This window comes from Theropithecus gelada, chromosome 7b (assembly GCF_003255815.1).
Source record: "Theropithecus gelada isolate Dixy chromosome 7b, Tgel_1.0, whole genome shotgun sequence".
Classification (NCBI taxonomy): Eukaryota; Metazoa; Chordata; class Mammalia; order Primates; family Cercopithecidae; genus Theropithecus; species Theropithecus gelada.
Window position 1 is genome coordinate 25,281,250 of NC_037675.1, and position 18,467 is coordinate 25,299,716.

The window sequence follows — 18,467 nt, forward strand, 5'->3', positions numbered from 1 at the left end:
AGAGTATGTCTATCCCCACCCCCATCAGTCATTGGTTAAAGGCTGTGAGGCGAGGGAAGGGACATAAATTCCCAGGCATTTCTGGCTCTCTTGTACCTTCCAACAGCATGCTGGCTTTTGGGAAAGAATGCACACTGGGATTCAACTGGTCTACAAAGAGATAGCAGAGGGATCCCAGATGACATAGGTAGAGCAGGAACAACTTCTGCTACATAACACCCTAACCACAGGTGATGAATTGTGATATTTTCTATTCTGATTTTTTAAATTGCTGGTCATGCATTTTAATCTCAATACAGCCACTTCTAGGTGTTCTTTAAACTGCCTGGGGCATTTTCCTCATTTCTAAAATGGGAATATCAACTTTGTTCATTGTAGTGAAAATCAAAAATGACGTAGATATCACTATGTCTATGGGATAACAGTAGGTATTCAACTTGTAGCTATTATGATTAATAAATGTGTCCTCAAAATGCCTCAAAGGAGTAACATGAAAATTTCTGTATCCTCTTAACTATGCTCAAGACATGCATGTATAAAAACACCAGTGGTGGAGCAAGAGTTCCTTTGCAGAGACACGATGCACATGTGCATAAATATTCACCACCTCCATGACTTTGTTCTTTATTCCCTTTGCCCAACATTGCTCATCATTCAAGCTTCGTCTTAAATGTCCCTCTTTCATGAAGCTTTTTCAGACCCCAATTAAAAATTCTCCCCCTCTGAATTGCCATACTCTTCTATTTGAGATTATTTTATGGCAATTTTAGCACTTTCTTTTTCCTCTTTGCAATATCTATTAAAATCCTGACTTGGAAACAGACAGACAAATCAATGAAATGAACTAGAGTCCAGAAATAGGCTCAAATACATACGGTAATGATAAAGAAACCAAGGCATGGAAGAGTTATTCAAACAGTGCTGAGACAACTGGTTAACCATTTGGGGAAAAAACTAACCCAGATTTCTGTCTCACTTCCCACACAAGCACAAATATCAGATGGCCCAAAGATTTAAACATACATACACACACATTGAATAACTACAGGAAATCTTACAATTGAATATCTTATACTTTTGGAATAAGAAAGGCCTTTCTAATCATGACACAAAACTCAGAAGCCATAAACAAAAAACTAAATAAATTTATTTCATAAAGATTTTAAACTTCTACAATTCATTAAAAAGACATAAATTCAAAAGTCAAACTGGTAAAAATATTCACAGCATATGACAATCAAATGGTTAATTTCCTTTTGTAAAGAGTTTATAGGAATAAATGAGAAAGAAGTAAACAACCAAATAAAAGTAGACAAAGGTCATGAGCAGTTCATTTAAAAAGAAATATAAATGTCTATAAACAAATGAAAAGATAATCACCTTAATATCATTAATCATTAATATTTTTCTCCCACATCAGCAAAAATCTGTATGTTTGTTGAAGCTGAGTGTTATAAGGGTATGATGAAATGGACACCATCACACAGGATTGCCTTTCAGGAAGGTTCTCTGCCCCTGGAAAAGGGCACAGCTTTTCTAGAGGGAGACAGGCAATTTCTATTGCAACATCATGCCTTAGAGAAAAACCATAAACAACTGAAGTGGATTCCGATAGGGGACTGATAAGTGATAGTTCATCCAGATAGTGAACAAAGGAATAAGAATGGAGTAGATCTGTATGGCTTGCTACTCAAAGTTCTCCTAAATACATCAACAAGCAGAGAAGCACGGACACACATTGACACACACAAATGAGTGCAAGTAAAAAATAATGAAAACTGAATAAGGTCTATAGTCTAGTTAGTATTGTACCAATATCAATTTCCCAGAATTGATATTATAGTACAGTTGTCACCACTGTGGGAAGAGTACTCAGGGACTCTATGTACTACTTTTGCAACTTCCTATGAGACTATAATTACTTCAAAATAAAAAATGTTTCTTTGAAAAATCAAGATGTATAAATATTTATGGTTTCTTACAAAGTATGAAAAGGTAAGGACAATCCTTGTTTAATTAAATTCAAAATGAGCTGACAGAACATATGTAACCAGAAGGACAAATCCACCCTTCCCTTTTGTCAAGCACGTCTTTGTGAAGAGACCAAAAACAGGCTTTGTGTGAGCAACAAGGCTGTTTATTCACTTGGGTGTAAGTGGGCTTAGTCCGGAAAGAGAATCAGCAAAGGGAGATGGGAAAGAGGTTGCTTTGTAGGAGTTAGGTAGGTAACGGAAAATTACAGTAAAAGGTGACTATCTATTGTTAGCAGAGGAGGGGTCACAAGGTACATGGTGGGGAGATCATAAGATTCATTGTCCAGAAGAAGAATGTCACAAGGTCGATTGATCAGTCAAGGTAGGGCAGGGACAAGTCACGATGGTGGAATGTTGTAATGTTGGTTAATCGGTTAAGGCAGGAACTGGCTGTTTTACTTCTTGTGTGGTTTTTCAGCTGCCCCAGACTCCTTGGCTCCTGCAGGCCATCTGGACGTATATGTGCAGGTCACAGGGGTTACAATGGCTGAGCTTCAGCTCAGAGGCCTGATACCTTTTACTCCTGAGGGATTGCTCAAGGTAGAAGGTTAATAAATTCTTAAACTACCCCCCACTTCCACTGCAGAGATTAAGAGTACAATTCTGTCCAAGGATTTGATCTGGCCCAACAAAGAGCCTTCTTCAGAAGTAGATTTGTTTTGTCCTTTGGTAAGGCTTGTGATGGGCCTTATTTATTCGTATCATAGGCCTCTTATACTATTCCAAAAACAAGACAAGGGAAATGAAACCACTTTACATAATAATGTCACCTGTTATCTCCAGTGAGGCCAGTATGGCCACCTCTGGATCAATAGTTCTCTTTTTTATTTTTTTTAAGATAGAGTTTTGCTCTTGTTGCCCAGGCTGGAGTGCAACGGCATAATCTCGGCTCACTGCAACTTCCGCCTCCCAGGTTTAAGCGGTTCTCCTGCCTCAGCCTCCTGAGTAGCTGGGATTACAGGCGCCTGCCACCATGCCGGGCTAATTTTGTATTTTTAGTAGAGACAGGGTTTCTCCATGTTGGTCAGACTGGTCTTGAACTTCCGACCTCAGGTGATCCACCCGCCTCAGCCTCCCAAAGTTCTGGGATTACAAGCGTGAGCCACTGCACCTGGCCATAGTTGTCTGTCTTAATGTGGATTTAATCTGCATTGTCCCTAAGAACTCAGAATTACTGTTGATGCTTCAAAGGTGTGTGTGTGTGTGTGTGTGTTCAGTTGATTCAGAAATTCCTCCCAGGAAAATAGAAGACCCCAGGAAGAGTGAGGCAACACCTCTTTATCTGCTACTGGCAGAGAGATCTTCATGAAAACACACATGAACCTCCAGAACTCGATGTGCTCCACCAGCCAGCCTTCGCCTATCAAAGCCAACCCTGCAACTTACTGCTGAAGCCCCCATGGAATAGCTCAGCTAGCAGGAACTGTAGGGTAGAGGATTCTTACTTCAGTGCATCTTGATGTTCTGAGTGAGGGAACAGCACAGACCCTCTGGGAGACCATCTCCTGTGTGTTAGTGAGGTCTTACATTGTAAAGGTTTTGAAGAAAGGAGACTGTGTCTGTGAGTCCTCAATAAAGCAGACACCTGGTTGGAGTTAGGAGTCCAAAGGGCTTATCTGAAGTGGCACCTGTGAAAGGAAAAGGAAGGAAGCAGGATTGAGAAGAAGAAAGTGTTAGACCACGAGATGCAGGTCTGACAAATGCCTAACTGAGAGCTCCAAAGAAAAGAGGATCTTTAGAGAAGCCACATGTTGGGCAGAAATAGCGAGGTCCTTGACCAAACTGTCCTGCTCAGTAAATGGCCAGGGCCACCCTGAGAAGACTGTGACCTCCGTCCAGAGCTGAAGTAGACCAGAAGGAGTTAACAGCTGGACACTCACAGCTAATCAGGCTCTCAGCAGCTGGGCCATGAGTCCTGTCTAGAAGGAAAACCTGAGCTGTGACCTGCATCTCCACATCTGCCACAGGGACTATCTCTGGAGGAGAGGAAACCTCAGTTTTGAAAGCAGGGCTAGGAATTTGCTGGTGCCAATAAAAGACCCAATGGGAAGTTATGTTAGGCATCCAATGCCTGTGGATTTGTCCCTCTGTATTGTGATTCATTCTGCCCCCAAATCTTCAGTGAATTTCTTAGTGCCGTGGCATTGTGAGGAATAAAGAATAGGCAGCTGGGGAAGTGTGTGAGTCCATTTTATGTTGCTATAAAGGAATACCTGAGACTGGGTAATTTGTAATGAAACAGGGTTTGTTTGGCTCACAGTTCTGCAGGCTGTACAGGCACAGTACCAGCATGGAACAGGTCATAGGCTCCTTTTAACAACCAGTTCCCACATGCACTAATAGAGAGAAAACTCACTCATCACCAAGGGGAGGGCACCAAGCCACTCATGTGGGATCCACCCCCATGACCCAAACACCTCCCACCAAGCTCATCTCCAATATTGGGAATCACATTTCAGCATGAGATTTGGAGGGGACAAACATCCAAACTGTATCAGGAAGTATGGCATTCCCCATCCCATCCCTGCCCCAAAGCCTGCATCTCAACATCCACATGGAAATCATGCAAGGGCCATAATCTTGGAGTTCCCAGAAGTGGCCAGCAGAAGAGAGTGCTGAGGCCCAAGACGGAGCCACCTGCTATTTGAAAATAGACTGTGGAACTGCATAGACAAACCCCCTTCCCATACCACCCCTTCCCAAATACAGCAGAAAGCAATCCTAGGCATGAGGGGAAAGAGAAGCCTATACCTGTTTTAAAAGAATGTTCTGCCTGCTAAGACCATGCAAATACTGGGATATTTCCAACCAGTATTCACAAACAACTGCTTAAATACTAAGCAGTCAGAGAAAAAACTGAAAAACCAAAAATTTGAGTAACTACACAACAGAGTTATAAAATTCTAGGAGTCACTTACAAGATGGCTGAATAGGAACAGCTCCAGTCTACAGCTCCCAGCATGATTGATGCAGAAGACAGGTGATTTCTGCATTTCCAACTGAGGTGCCTGGTTCATGTCACTGAGATTGCTTGAACAGTGGGTGCAGCCCAAAAAGGGTGAGCTGAAGCAGGGCAGGCCATCACCTCTCCCGGGAAGAGCAAGTAGTCAGGGGATTTCCCTTTCCGGGCCAAGGGAAGCCATGAGTTACTGTACCTGGAGGAATAGTACACTCCTGCACAAATACTGCACTTTTCCCATGGTCTTCACAACTGGCAGACCAGGAGATTCCCTCCCATGCCTGACTTGGCAGGTCCCATGCCCACAGAGGCTTGCTCACTGTGAGTGCAGCAGTTTGAGATTGACCTGGGACAGTGGAACTTGGCAGGGGGAGGGGCGTCCCCCATTGCTAAGGCTTGAGTAGATGGTTCTAGGCTCACAGTGTAAACACAGTGGCAAAAAAGCTCAAACTGGGCAGAGCCCACCACAGCTCAGTAAGGCCTACCACCTCTCTAGATTCCGCCTAAGGGGGCAGGACATACCTGAACAAAAGGAAGCAGACAGCTTCTGCAGACTTCAACATCCCTGCCTGACAGCTCAGAAGAGAACAGTAGTTCTCCCAGTGTGGCATTTGAGCTCCGATAATGGACAGACTGCCTCCTCAAGTGGGTCACTGACCCCCACGTAGCTGACTGGGAGACACCTCCCAGTAGGGACCAACAGACACCTCCTACAGGTGGGTGCCCCTCTGGGACGAAGCTTTCAGAAGAAGGATCAGGCAACAATATTTGCTGTTCTGCAGCCTCCATTAGTGATACCCAGGCAAACAGGGTCTGCAGTGGACCTCCAGCAAACTCCAAAAGACCTGCAGCTGAGGGGCCTGTCTGTTAGAAGGAAAACTAACAAACAGAAACGAATAGCATCAACATCAACAAAAAGGACATCCACACCAAAACCCCATCCGTAGGTCACCAATATCAAAGATCAAAGGTAGATAAAACCACAAACATGGGAGAAACCAGAGCAGAAAAGCGGAAACATCCAAAAACCAGAATGACTCCTCTCTTCCAAAGGAATGCAAGTCCTCGCCAGCAAGGGAATAAAATTAGACAGAGAGAAGGTCAGTAATAACAAACTTCTCTGAGCTAAAGGAGCATGTTCTAACCCATCACAAGGAAGTTAAAACACCTTGAAAAAAGGTTAGACAAATGGCTAACTAGAATAACCAGTGTGGAGAAGAGCTTAATGACCTGACGGAGCTGAAAACCACAGGACGAGAACCTTATAAAGGATACACAAGCTTCAATAGCCGATTTGATCAAGCAGAAGAAAGGATATCAGTGATTGAAGATAAAATTAATGAAATAAAGCCAGAAGACAAGATTAGAGACAAAAAGAGTAAAAAGAAGCATTCATTCAGGAAATATAGAGAACATCACAAACATACCCCTCAAGAAGAGCAACTCGAAGACACATAATTGTCAGATTCACCAAGGTTAATGGCAGCCAGGGAGAAAGGTTGGGTTACCAACAAAGGGAAGCCCATCAGACTAACAGCAGATCTCTCAGCAGAAACCCTACAAGTCAACAGGGGTTATTTAACATTCTTAAATAAAAGAATTTTCAAAATAGAATTTCCTATCCAGTCAAACTAAGTTTCATAAGTGAAGGTGAAATACAATCCTTTACAGACAAGCAGATGCTGAGAGATTTTGTCACCACCAGGCCTGCCTTACAAGAGCTCCTGAAGGAAGCACTAAACATGGAAAGGAAAAACCGGTACCAGCCACTGCAAAAACATACCAAATTGTAAAGACCATCGATGGTATGAAGAAACTGCATCAATTAACAGGCAAAATAACCAGCTAGCATCATAACGACAGGATCCAATTCACATACAACAATATCAACCTTAAATGTAAATAGGATAAATGCCCCAATTAAAAGACACAGACTGGCAAATTGAATACAGAGTCAAGACCCATCGGTGTGCTATATTCAGGAGACCCATCACACGTGCAAAGACACACGTAGGCTCAAAATGAAGGGATGAAGGAATATTTACCAAGCAAATGGAAAGAAAAAAAAAAGCAGGGTTTGCAAACCTGGTCTCTAATAAAACAGAATTTAAACCAACAAAGATCAAAAGAGACAAAGAAGGCCATCACGTAATGGTAAAGGGATCAATTCAACAACAAGAGCTAACTATCGTAAATATATATGCACCCAATACAGAAGCACCCAGATACATAAAGCAACTTCATAGAGACCTACAAAGAGGCTTACACTCCCACACAATAATAATGGGAAACTGTAAACCCCACTTTTAATATTAGACAGGCAAAAAGACAGAAAATTAACAAGGATATCCAGGATTTGAACTCAGCTCTAGACCAAGCAGACCTAATAGATATCTACAGAACTCTCCATTCAAAATTAACAGAATATACATGATTCTCAGCACCTCATCACACTTATTCTAAAATTGACCACATAATTGGAGGTAAAATATTCCTCAGCAAATGTTAAAGAACAGAAATCACAACAAACTGTCGCTCAGACCTCAGTGTAATCAAATTAGAACTCAGGATTAAGAAACTCACTCAAAACTGCACAACAACATGGAAACTGAACAACCTGCTCCTGGATGACTACTGGGTAAATAATGAAATGAAGGCGGAAACAAAGATGTTCTTTGAAATCAGTGCGAACAAAGACACAATGACCAGAATCTCTGGGACACATTTAAAACAGTGTGTACAGGGAAATTTATAGCACTAAATGCCCACAAGAGAAAGCAGGAAAGATCTAAAATGAACTCCCTAATATCACTATTAAAAGAACTGGAGAAGCAAGAGCAAACACATTCAAAAGCTAGCAGAAGGCAAGAAATAACTAAGATCAGAGCAGAACTAAGGGAGGTAGAGACACAAAACACCTTCAAAAAATCCATGAATCCAGAAGCTGGTAATTTGAAAAGATCAACAAAATAGATAGACCGCTAGCAAGACTAACAAGGCAGAAAACAGAGAAAAATGAAATAGACACAATGAAAAATGATAAAGGGGATATCACCGCCCATCCCACAGAAATACAAACTACCATCAAAGAACACCTCTATGGAAATAATTGAGAAAATCTAGAAGAAATGGATAAATTCCTGGACACACACACCCTCCCAAGACTAAACCTGGAAGAAGTTAAATCTCTGAATAGACCAATATCAAGTTCTGAAATTGAGGCAATAATTATAGCCTACCAAACAAAAAAGTCCAGGACCAGATAGATTCACAGCCAAATTCTACCAGAGGTACAAAGAGGAGCTGGTACCATGCCTTCTGAAATTATTCCAGTCAATAGAAAAGAGGGAATCCTTCCTAACTCATTTTATGGGGCCAGCATCATCTGATAACAAAGCCTGACAGAGACACAACAAAAAAAAGAGAATTTTAGGCCAATATCCCTCATGAACATCAACGCAAAAATCCTCAATAAAATACTGGCAAACCAAATCTAGCAGCATATCCAAAAGCTTATCCACCATGATCAAGCCGGCTTCATCCCTGGGATGCAAGGCTGGTTCAACATATGCAAATCAATAAACATAATCCATCACATAAAAAGAACCAATGACAAAAACCACACGATTAATTGAATAGATGCAGAAAGGCCTTCGACAAAACTGAACACCCCTTCATGCGAAAAACTCTCAATAACATAGGTATTGATTGAACATATCTCTAAATAATAGGAGCTATTTATGACAAATCCACAGCCAATATCATACTGAATGGGCAAAAACTGGAAGCATTTCCTTGAAAAAAGGCACAAGACAAGGGTGCCATCTCTTACAACTCCTATTCAACATAGTACTGGAAGTTCTGGCCAGGGCAGTCACGAAAGAGAAAGAAATAAAGGGTATTCAAACAGGAAGAGAGGAAGTCAAATTGTCTCTGTTTGCAGATGACATGATTGCATATTTAGAAAGCCCTATCGTGTCAGCCCCAAAATCTCCTTAAGCTGATAAGCAACTTCAGCAAAGTCTCAGGATACAAAATCAATGTGCAAAAATCACAAGCATTCCTATACACTAATAACAGACAACAGAGAGCCAAATCATGAGTGAACTCCCATTCACAATTGCTACAAAGAGAATAAAATACCTAGGAATCCAACCTCCAAGGGATGTGAAGGAACTCTTCAAGGAGAACTACAAACCACTGCTCAAGGAAATAAGTGAGGACACAAACGAATGGAAAAACATTCCATGCTCATGGATAGGAAGAATCAATATCATGAAAATGGCCATACTGCCCAAAGTAATTTATAGATTCAATGCTATCCCATCAAGCTGCCATTGACTTTCTTCACAGAATTGGAAAAAAATACTTTAAATTTTATATGGAACCTAAAAAGAGCCAATATAGCCAAGATAATCCTAAGCAAAAAGAACAAAACTGGAGGCATCATGCTACCTGACTTCAAACTATACTGCAAGGCTACGGTAACCAAAACAGCAGGGTACTGGTACCAAAACAGATATCTAGACCAGTGGAATGGAACAGAGGCCTCAGAAATAATACCACACATCTACAACCATCTGATCTTTGACAAACCTGACAAAAACAAACAATAAGGAGAAGATTCCTTATTTAGTCAATGGTGTTGGGAAAACTGGCTAGCCATATGCAGAAAACTGAAACTGGACCCCTTCCTTACACCTTATAAAAAAATTAACTCAAGATGGATTAAAGACTTAAATATAAGATCTAAAACCATAAAAACCCTAGAAGAAAACAGAGGCCAAACCATTCAGGACATAAGTATAGGCAAAGACTTCGTGACTAAAACACCAAAAGCAATGGCAAAAAAAGCCAAAATAGACAAATGGGACCTAATTAAAGAGCTTCAACGCAGCAAAAGAAAAACTATCATCAGAGTGAACAGGCCACCTACAGAATGGGAGAAAAGTTTTGCAATCTATCCATCTGACAATGGGCTAATATCCAGAATCAACAACAAACTTAAACAAATTTACAAGAAAAAAGAAAATCATCAAAAAGTGGGCTAAGGATGTGAACAGACACTTCTCAAAAGAAAACATTTATTTATGCAGCCAACAGACAAGATAAAAAGCTCATCATCACTGCTCATTAGAAAAATGCAAATCAAAACTACAATGAGATACCATCTCACACCAGTTAGAATGGCAATCATTACAATGTCAGGAAACAACAGATGCTGGAAAGGAGATGGAGAAAGAGGAACACTTTTAGACTGTTGGTGGGAGTGTAAATTAGTTCAACCATTGTGGAAGACAGTGTGGCCATTCCTCAAGGATCTAGAACCAGAAATACCATTTGACCCAGCAATCCCATTATTGGGTATATACCCAAGGATTATGAATCATTCTACTATAAAGACACATGCACACATATGTTTATTGGAGCACTGTTCACAATAGCAAAGACCTGCAACCAACCCAAATGCTCATCAATGATAGACTGGATAAAGAAAATGTGGCACATATACACCAGGAATACTATGCACCCATAAAAAAGGATGAGTTCATGTCCTTTGCAGGGACATGGATGAAGCTGGAAACCATCATTCTCAGCAAACTAACAACAGAACAGAAAACCAAATACTGCATGTTCTGACTCATAAGTGAAAGTTGAACAATGAGAACACATGGACACAGGGAGGGCAATATCACACACCAGGACCTTTTGGGGGTGGTGGGGGGCTAGGGGAAGGATAGCATTAGGAGAAATACTTAATGTAGATGACAGGTTGTTGGGTGCACCAAACCACCATGGCACATGTAACAAACCCGCACATTCTGCACACGTATCTCAGAACTTAAAGTATAATAATTTTAAAAAAGAAAAAAAAAGTAGGGGTTGGAGCATAGAAGAAAGAAAAGAAAAGAAATTTAAAGGACAGTATGTATAGTCTCATCTCAATTGTGGAAACAATTTTTAAAAGAAAAATGCATGTAAATGTATAGGAAACTTCTGGAAGGATACACAAAGCCAACAGCTATATGGGAAGAAGGTTAAAAAAAAACATAGGGAAGAATTACCTTTTACTTTTCAAATAACTTTCTGTCCCTTTTTAAAATAATAAGCATGTGTTATTTTATATTTAATGAATAGATGTGTTGATTTGAAAAACACACTGATCCTGAAAGTTAAAATACAAATTCAGAGAAAATTGATTTTTATGAAAACTATCAATCCCCCAACAATGCCAGAAAACTGAAGTGTAGCTATACAACACATACTGGTTGAGGTTGTCATCACTCACTCGAATTTCACATAGAGAATTTAAAACACCTGACCAGGTGCAGTGGCTCATGCCTATAATCCCAGCACTTTGGGAGGCTGAGGCGGGCAGATCACTAGGTCAAGGGATCGCGACCATCCTGGCCTACATGGTGAAACCCCATCTCCACTAAAAATACAAAAATTAGCTGGGTCAGGTGGTATGTGCCTGTAGTCCCAGCTACTTGGGAGACTGAGGCAGGAGAATCACTTGAACCTGGGAGGCAGAGGTTGCAGTGGGCCAAAATTGTGCCACTGCACTCCAGCCTGGCGACAGAGCAAAACTCTGTCTCAAAAAACAAAAAAAGAATTTAAAATGCCACAGTCCTTGGTGGACTTAACAAAAGAAGATTAACCAAGAATAAAGACAAAGGCAAAAAAGTAAACTTGGAAGAAGGGGTCAGGGGGCTCCTTGCTTCTAGTGAACAAGGGCCCTGAGTTTCTATAGCCCTTCATATTTATTGAGTAAAGGAGGTAGGGAGAAAGGGGTGGTTGTCAGTCAGCTGCTTGACTTAGTGCAGGCTTGCACGACCGCATTCTTTGAACAGTAGTCTCCAGATGTTGCAGTAGATAACCTCTAGGAGCACAGCACCAGGGAGTGATTGCCCTCAGCAAACCTCCTGGTGGCAGGTGCAGAAGTGAGTTGGCCCACATTCTGCATTCATGATAAACGGTTTGCTGTTTGATCACATAGCCTTCAGTGGAATGCTGAGTTGGTCACAACCCTCAGGCCTTTGGCTCCCTTCATTAAAACACCCATTTCACCAGATGAAAAATATTCAATAAAATTTATAAAAAGCACTTAAAACTTGCCAACACTTAGTAACAAAGTGCTCAATAAATACTGTCAACACTCTTACTATTATTTTCTCTACTTAGCAGTTGTCCTAAGCCCACACCAGCCCTCCCACACTGCCTACTCCTGACTTATGTCAGTGATGCAAGACTCAACAATTAATCTAGGACAGCTATTGCAAAGTGCAAGACTTAAATTCCACCCCAGGTGAATACTCTTCTGGACCGCAGGCAGCCCTTGAAAAGGATAGGAGAAGAGCCCTCCATCATGGAGGGATTTGTCCCTCAAGATAAGCAGATGTTACCACCTCCACACAAGAACAATCCCATTGCCTATTACAGTTCCCATTTCAAAGAGATACTCCCAAATATGCATGTATTTCCCTGAAAGATTTCCTGTTGTGTTTTTTTGTTTTTGTTTTTGTTTTTTGAGATGGACACTCTCGTTCTGTTGCCCAGGCTGGAGTTCAGGGGCATGATCTCTGCTCGCTGCAACCTCTGCCTCCCAGATTCAAGCAATTCTCCTGCCTCAGCCTCCTGAGTAGCTGGGATTACAAGCACGTGCCACCAGGCCTGGCCAGTTTTTGTATTTTTAGTAGAGACAGGGTTTCACCATGTTGGCCAGGCTGATCTCGACGTTTTGACCACGCCCAGCTAAGTTTTGTAGTTTTAGTAAAGACAGGGTTTCACCATGTTGGCCAGGCTGGTCTCAAACTCCTGACCGGCCCGGCTAATTTTTGCATTTTCAGTAGAGATGAGGTTTCACGGTGTTGCCCAGCTGGTCTTGAACTCATGACCTCAAGTGATCCGTCCAAGTCGGCCTCCTAAAGTGTTGGGATTACAAGCATGAGCCACCGTGCCCGGCCCAAGATTTCCTGTTCTTATCTCCAATAAGCCAGCTTGATAAGGAGTAGTGCTAGAGATTCCCATACTTCTTGACTTCCTTCTATCCTTTTCTGCTCACAGGCCCCCTCCCTAATGTCCCCTGTGCTCTCCATAAAAGAAATAGTGCTGGAAGCCAAATAGCAACCCTGCCAACACAAGGAAGGGCCATGTGATGTTCACCAAACTCCCATGCCACAATTCTCTTTTCCCAGAATACTTTGCTCATTGAAGTGTAGTCTTCCTCACCTTTCTGCCAACCTCAGCCCCTGAGTCCGCCTGTCCACCTCTGAAGAGAAGGGGAAGAGAGAGCAAATGCCCCTTGCAGGCCTGTCCCTTTGAACCAAGCCCTGAGAAGCCCTGCAGCAGTCCTCCTGTGTACCCTCCTCACAGCCCCACACACAGATGGAGAGCCCTGGGAAGGGTTTCCACAGTGCATGAGCTCCAAACAGTGCAAGAGGACAAGGAGTGTGGCACTTCCAGCCTCTGTCAATAATTCATGAGGCTCAGACTGAGGAGTACCAGTCAGATTCAGCTTTCCCTGGACATGGGGAAAATTATACTTAAGCTCTCCTATCTCATCGGGATGTGCTGAGCACCAAAGCAGAGTACTGCAGCTGTAACTTCTTGGATGAGGAAAACACCATAAATCCAGTGCAGGCCTGTTCTATTACTTGCTCACCGTACACCCCCTTTTGAATGTCGAAATCCTTTTTCAGCTGCTCAGCTGACCTACACTAAATGAATCTTGAGCAAACATGAATTCTATTAAAAAGTCATGCCCAGAACTGATTTCACAAATCAGAATTCTTTCCCCTTTAATTGTAGCGACTGACATAAGACTGCCAAACTGGTGATTTCACCAACGACATATCTCTAAACCTACCCATCTGCTTTCATCATCTTTTCTGAAAGAAAACACTAACACATACACAAGCACACACACACACACACACACAAAGGAGCGAATGTATACTCCACAATAAAGGACTGTTAAATAAGCTTAGCTTTGTAAAACTCACTGTAATGTCTTTATTTTGTCATTTTGCCTTGAACTAGTGAAAACGTTGTCATGGACCAGCACTGCTTCTCAGTCTGGCCTTTGGAGGCCAGTGGGTTAAATCAATTCTGATGCTCGCATCTGGGTCTGTTGGGGCCTTTCTACAGTGCACCATAAGCCATCCACATTTATTGATTCTCCCAGAAACCTAGGAGGGAGATCACTTCAGCCCACTTGGCAGAAGTGGAGGCTGAAGTCTTGGACACAGAATTTATAGCTGGCAAGGACTTTATTCATCATCTACTCCATACCCTCAGTAATTTACAGATGAAGAGTCTGGCCCAGGGCACCAATAATAACCACTACATGGTGGCAGTAACTACTATGTGCTTAGTAGCTCACAGTTCATAAACAGATTTTGCATTTAACAAATATTTATTGCACTAGGATGGAGGCAAACACATGGGGACAGAGTGGTTAGGCAGAGCTTGAGTACTCTGAGATCTTTGCATTTCCACCACTGCTCCAGGGACTCTGCAGCCTCCTCTCTAGCACTTAGCCCCTGTAAAGGAGGAAGTCCCTTTGGAGAGGGATGTGAGATACTGTTTGGTCAATGACCATAGTCTGCCCTCCAGGGCCTGTGAAGATGGAGGAGGCCTTGGGCAGAGTGAAGGGCAGTGCCAGGCCTGGTGCAGCTACTCCCTATCACATCTCTCCCAGGCTCCTCCAGCCTCACCTGGTGGACTCTATGAGGACCACAGGACTCACCTCCATGGGCAGTCTCAAAACATTTGCCCTCCTATGGGCTGTCACATACATTGACCCAGACTTTCTTGGAGAAGGAATTCTGAAGAAGCAAAAGCAACTCAAAACCCCCACTTCCCCCAGAAGAAAAACGTGGGCAAGGAGATGTAGAAGGGCAGCGGCCAAAGTCTGCGGGTTCCTGCAGGGGCCAGGGGAGGGGCGAGCCCTACAGAAAACTTGAACAGAGAGTGCTTTGGTCACCAGCTAGCCCGGGAAGGCAAGCCCCAGTCGTAGCCAGAACATAGCTGGCTGCGGGGAGCAGCGGCGGAGGGAGGCGAGCACCGCCACAGAGGACTTCCAGCGGGCCAAGGACGGGGAGGGGGCGGGCAGGGAAGCGGCCCGCCCTTCGTCCTGCCTTTAGCCCTTGGTCCTGCCCTTCGTCCTACTCTCTGTCACCTCCGGTGGAAGGAGTGGAACCCAGACTTGCTGGTCTGAGCCATGCACAAGGCGGGGCTGCTAGACCTCTGTGTCCGGGCTTGGAATTCGGTGCGGATGGCCAGCTCCGGGATGACCCGCCGGGACCCGCTCGCGAATAAGGTGGCCCTGGTAACCGCCTCCACCGACGGGTGAGTGCTCCGGCGGGAGTTTCTGAGGCCCTGGCTGCCTGGAAACAGGCACTGGCCTCTCATCCTCGGCCTCCGGTGCCCCTGTTCTCAGACCTCACAGCGGCCAAAATCTGACCCTGGAAAAAAACAGCCGCGTGGTCCGCCTGAAGCCCCTCCGAATCCCTTGGCCCTGGACCCTCCCTTGCCAGGTTCGCGTCCCTGCTGCCTCTGACACAACTGTACCACCTCTGTGCAGCCCCATCTTTCTGGTCCCCGCAGTGTTCTGGGCTGCCCCAGTCAACCAGCTCCACCTAGTGTCCGGGAAAACCAGAAACTAGAAATCCAAGGGAATCTGGATTTCAAAATCCTATCCCAAGGCCTCTAGCTTTATGAAAATGTACCAGACACTCTATTTGGGCACCGGAAAGTCTCCCGGAACCCCTCCCCCTTACCTAGATGGGACACAAGAGCCATGTGTCAAGATTTTTGTTTAGGTCGGTACATCTGGGCCTACCTTGTCCAGCCTGTTGCTCACCCACCACTCTTGTCTGTCTTGGTTCTCATTTCTACAGCACTTTGCTAGATACCAGCTCTCCGCAAAACTAAAATACAAACGTAGGTAAAATGCTAACGACTGACAAGTGCAGAATGTGTAACTCTTCCTCCCAAGGAAATATTTACATTTTTGACCGGAGACCATCTTTTCACAAAATAGATGTTCCCAAAAAGTAACTAAGGATAGAATTTTGAGAATGTTGTAGTCAAGTAAGAAAGAAACCTGGGGGCAAGGCTGTTCTGAGTGAGATCCTCAAATCACGGAAGTGGCTGCTGCACACTCAGCTCATTTCTCACCTCTCAGTCCCAACAGGGGATGAAGCCTGTCACCATGGTGGGAACTGTAGAAAGTGATGTAAGTTCTTGGGAACTGAGGCTGTGGTCCAGGTCATAAGAAAAAGTAAATGAGTGCCAAAAATCGCCGTGCCATTAAGCCTGTTTTACACATAGAAGAGACACGTGGAGATCATATAGAGAAAGAGCCAGAATTCAAACCCGAGCAGTCTTCAGAGCCCATGCTGTCCACCTCTTCCCCTGCACAGGCCTTGGCAGTCTTTGTCTCTTTCTGCTCACAGGATCGGCTTTGCCATTGCCCGGCGTTTGGCCCAGGACGGGGCCCACGTGGTCGTCAGCAGCCGGAAGCAGCAGAATGTGGACCAGGCGGTGGCCACGCTGCAGGGGGAAGGGCTGAGCGTGACGGGCACCGTGTGCCATGTGGGGAAGGCGGAGGACCGGGAGCGGCTGGTGGCTACCGTGAGCTGCAGGGAAATAGGCACAGAGCCAGGAAGTGGAAAAGGGAGCCAGCCTGATCCTCCTTCCCTGCTTTCCTGGATAGCAGCACATTTTTACTGTGTGCCTTTCTGTTATGTTCATAAACTAACTTCAGAGAATCATCCCATCTCAGTCAGAGAATTTTAAAACATTCTAATGCTTCAACCCTGCATCATCCCTTGAGTACCCCAAAGAAACAGTTGGTACTGGTTCTCTAGTAATTTTCCATCTAATTGGACAGATGAGAAGGGTAAATACAATCACAAAATAGATGTTCCCACCCATGAGCTAATAAACAATCCCCTATTCTTCAGCTTATAGAGTCAAGTCCCTGGGAACCTCAGGAAGCAGCCCACCATGTTTCAGCCACTTATTATGTGCCATTTCCTGTGTTCAGAGCCTTACACAGGTTATCTCTAGGCCTGACAACAACCCAAGCAAGGCAAGGATTATTCTCTCAGTCTGCAGAGACTGGCTCAGATAGCTGGAGCTACCTCCTAAGGTCCCACAGCCAGTAAGGAAAGAGCTGTGATTCAACCCAGACCTCCCAAGCTCCCTTCCTTTAGTCTCAAAGTCCTTTAGACTACCAGGTACTGGACTTTAGTCTCAAAGAAAGTATATAAGTCAATGTCACAATTAGTAGTGGACACCAGCCTTGCAGCTGCTGAAGAAAATATGAACCATCCAACAAAGGAAGCTCCTCTTCCCTTGAGGCTCAGGATACACTTTATTCCCCAGAGTGGAAGGGAGAATCTACCCAAAAATGGAAAGTACAGGATTGTGCTAACAGATTGGAAGGTTGGCAGAAATAATTTGCATAATCTTCTTAGAAGAGGAGGATCTTAACAATAGTAGACGGTAGTGTGGTAGACAGTATAGGGTAATTCTGTTTTTAAGGAACTGTGTGGCAAATGCTCAGATGTGCATTGGAAAGAGCCAAATGTGAGTCCAAGAGAGTCACAAATGTGAGTCCAAAAAAGCCTGGCCTAGGCTGGTGGACAGAGCCCAAGATTGGGGACTTGATCCTGATAGTGGAAGGAGCTGTTTGGGAGTCTGGGTCAATTAGCACTAACTATATGACATGTAAGTAGCAATTTAATGTCAAAATCCTGCTGGAAAAACATCCTGTGACCCCCACTAGGTTCACTTAACAAGGCCTACAGGCCTAGCCCAGAAGTGGTACTTGAGCTAAACGTTTAGGAATAAATGTGAATGGACAGATGGAACAGAGATGAGATTCCAGATAACTCCGCAAAATGAGCAGACAGCCAAGAAGGAACTGAAGGAAAGACAGGAGCGCTGTCAGTCCACAGTGGAGAGCACAGGCTTAGAAGTACTGCTACGAAAGGGGCTGCATTGGAAAGATAGAGGCCAGGAGACTCCATATCCTTTTTTTCTTTTTTTTTTTTTTTTTTTTTGAGAAAGAGTTTCACTCTTGTTGCCCAGGCTCTAGTGCTATGGAACAATCTTAGCTCACTGCAACCTCAGCCTCCAGGTTCAAGCAATCCTCACGCCTCAGCATCCCAAGTAGCTAGGATTACAGGCATCCACCACCACGTCCAGCTAATTTTTGTATTTTAGTAGAGATGGGGTTTCACAATGTTGGCCAGGCTGGTCTTGAACTCCTGACCTCAGGTGATCCGCCCCCTCAGCCTCCCAAAGTGCTGGGATTACAGGCATGAGCCATCGCACCCGGCAATAGCTTCTTAAAAGGATATGTTAAGGACCTTAAAAGGATATGTTTAGACATCCTTATAGCAAATAAGAAGCCATGTGAGGTTTTGAGGAAGAGAAAGATGGTTATTAAGAAAGATAAT

The 18,467-nt window shown here is 43.7% G+C and overlaps 1 protein-coding gene and 1 long non-coding RNA gene across 8 annotated transcripts in view; one reads left to right on the top strand and one right to left on the bottom strand.

Annotated features, from left to right (window-relative positions):
- Positions 1-1,122: 1,122 nt before the first annotated feature.
- Positions 1,123-15,623, bottom strand: LOC112628939. Its single transcript, XR_003120506.1, has 2 exons — positions 15,203-15,623; positions 1,123-3,661 (listed from the first exon to the last, which is right to left on the bottom strand). It is a non-coding gene; the product is annotated as an uncharacterized LOC112628939 (long non-coding RNA).
- The window catches only part of LOC112628937 (dehydrogenase/reductase SDR family member 4), an 84,663-nt gene continuing 81,263 nt past the window's right edge, over positions 15,068-18,467 (top strand). For all 7 annotated transcript variants that reach the window (XM_025392284.1, XM_025392289.1, XM_025392286.1 and 4 more), the window contains exons 1-2: positions 15,068-15,345; positions 16,455-16,632. In XM_025392284.1, the coding sequence (XP_025248069.1) occupies positions 15,218-15,345; positions 16,455-16,632 (306 nt within the window). In that variant the 5' untranslated portion in view covers positions 15,068-15,217. The remainder of the gene's footprint in view (positions 15,346-16,454; positions 16,633-18,467) is intronic.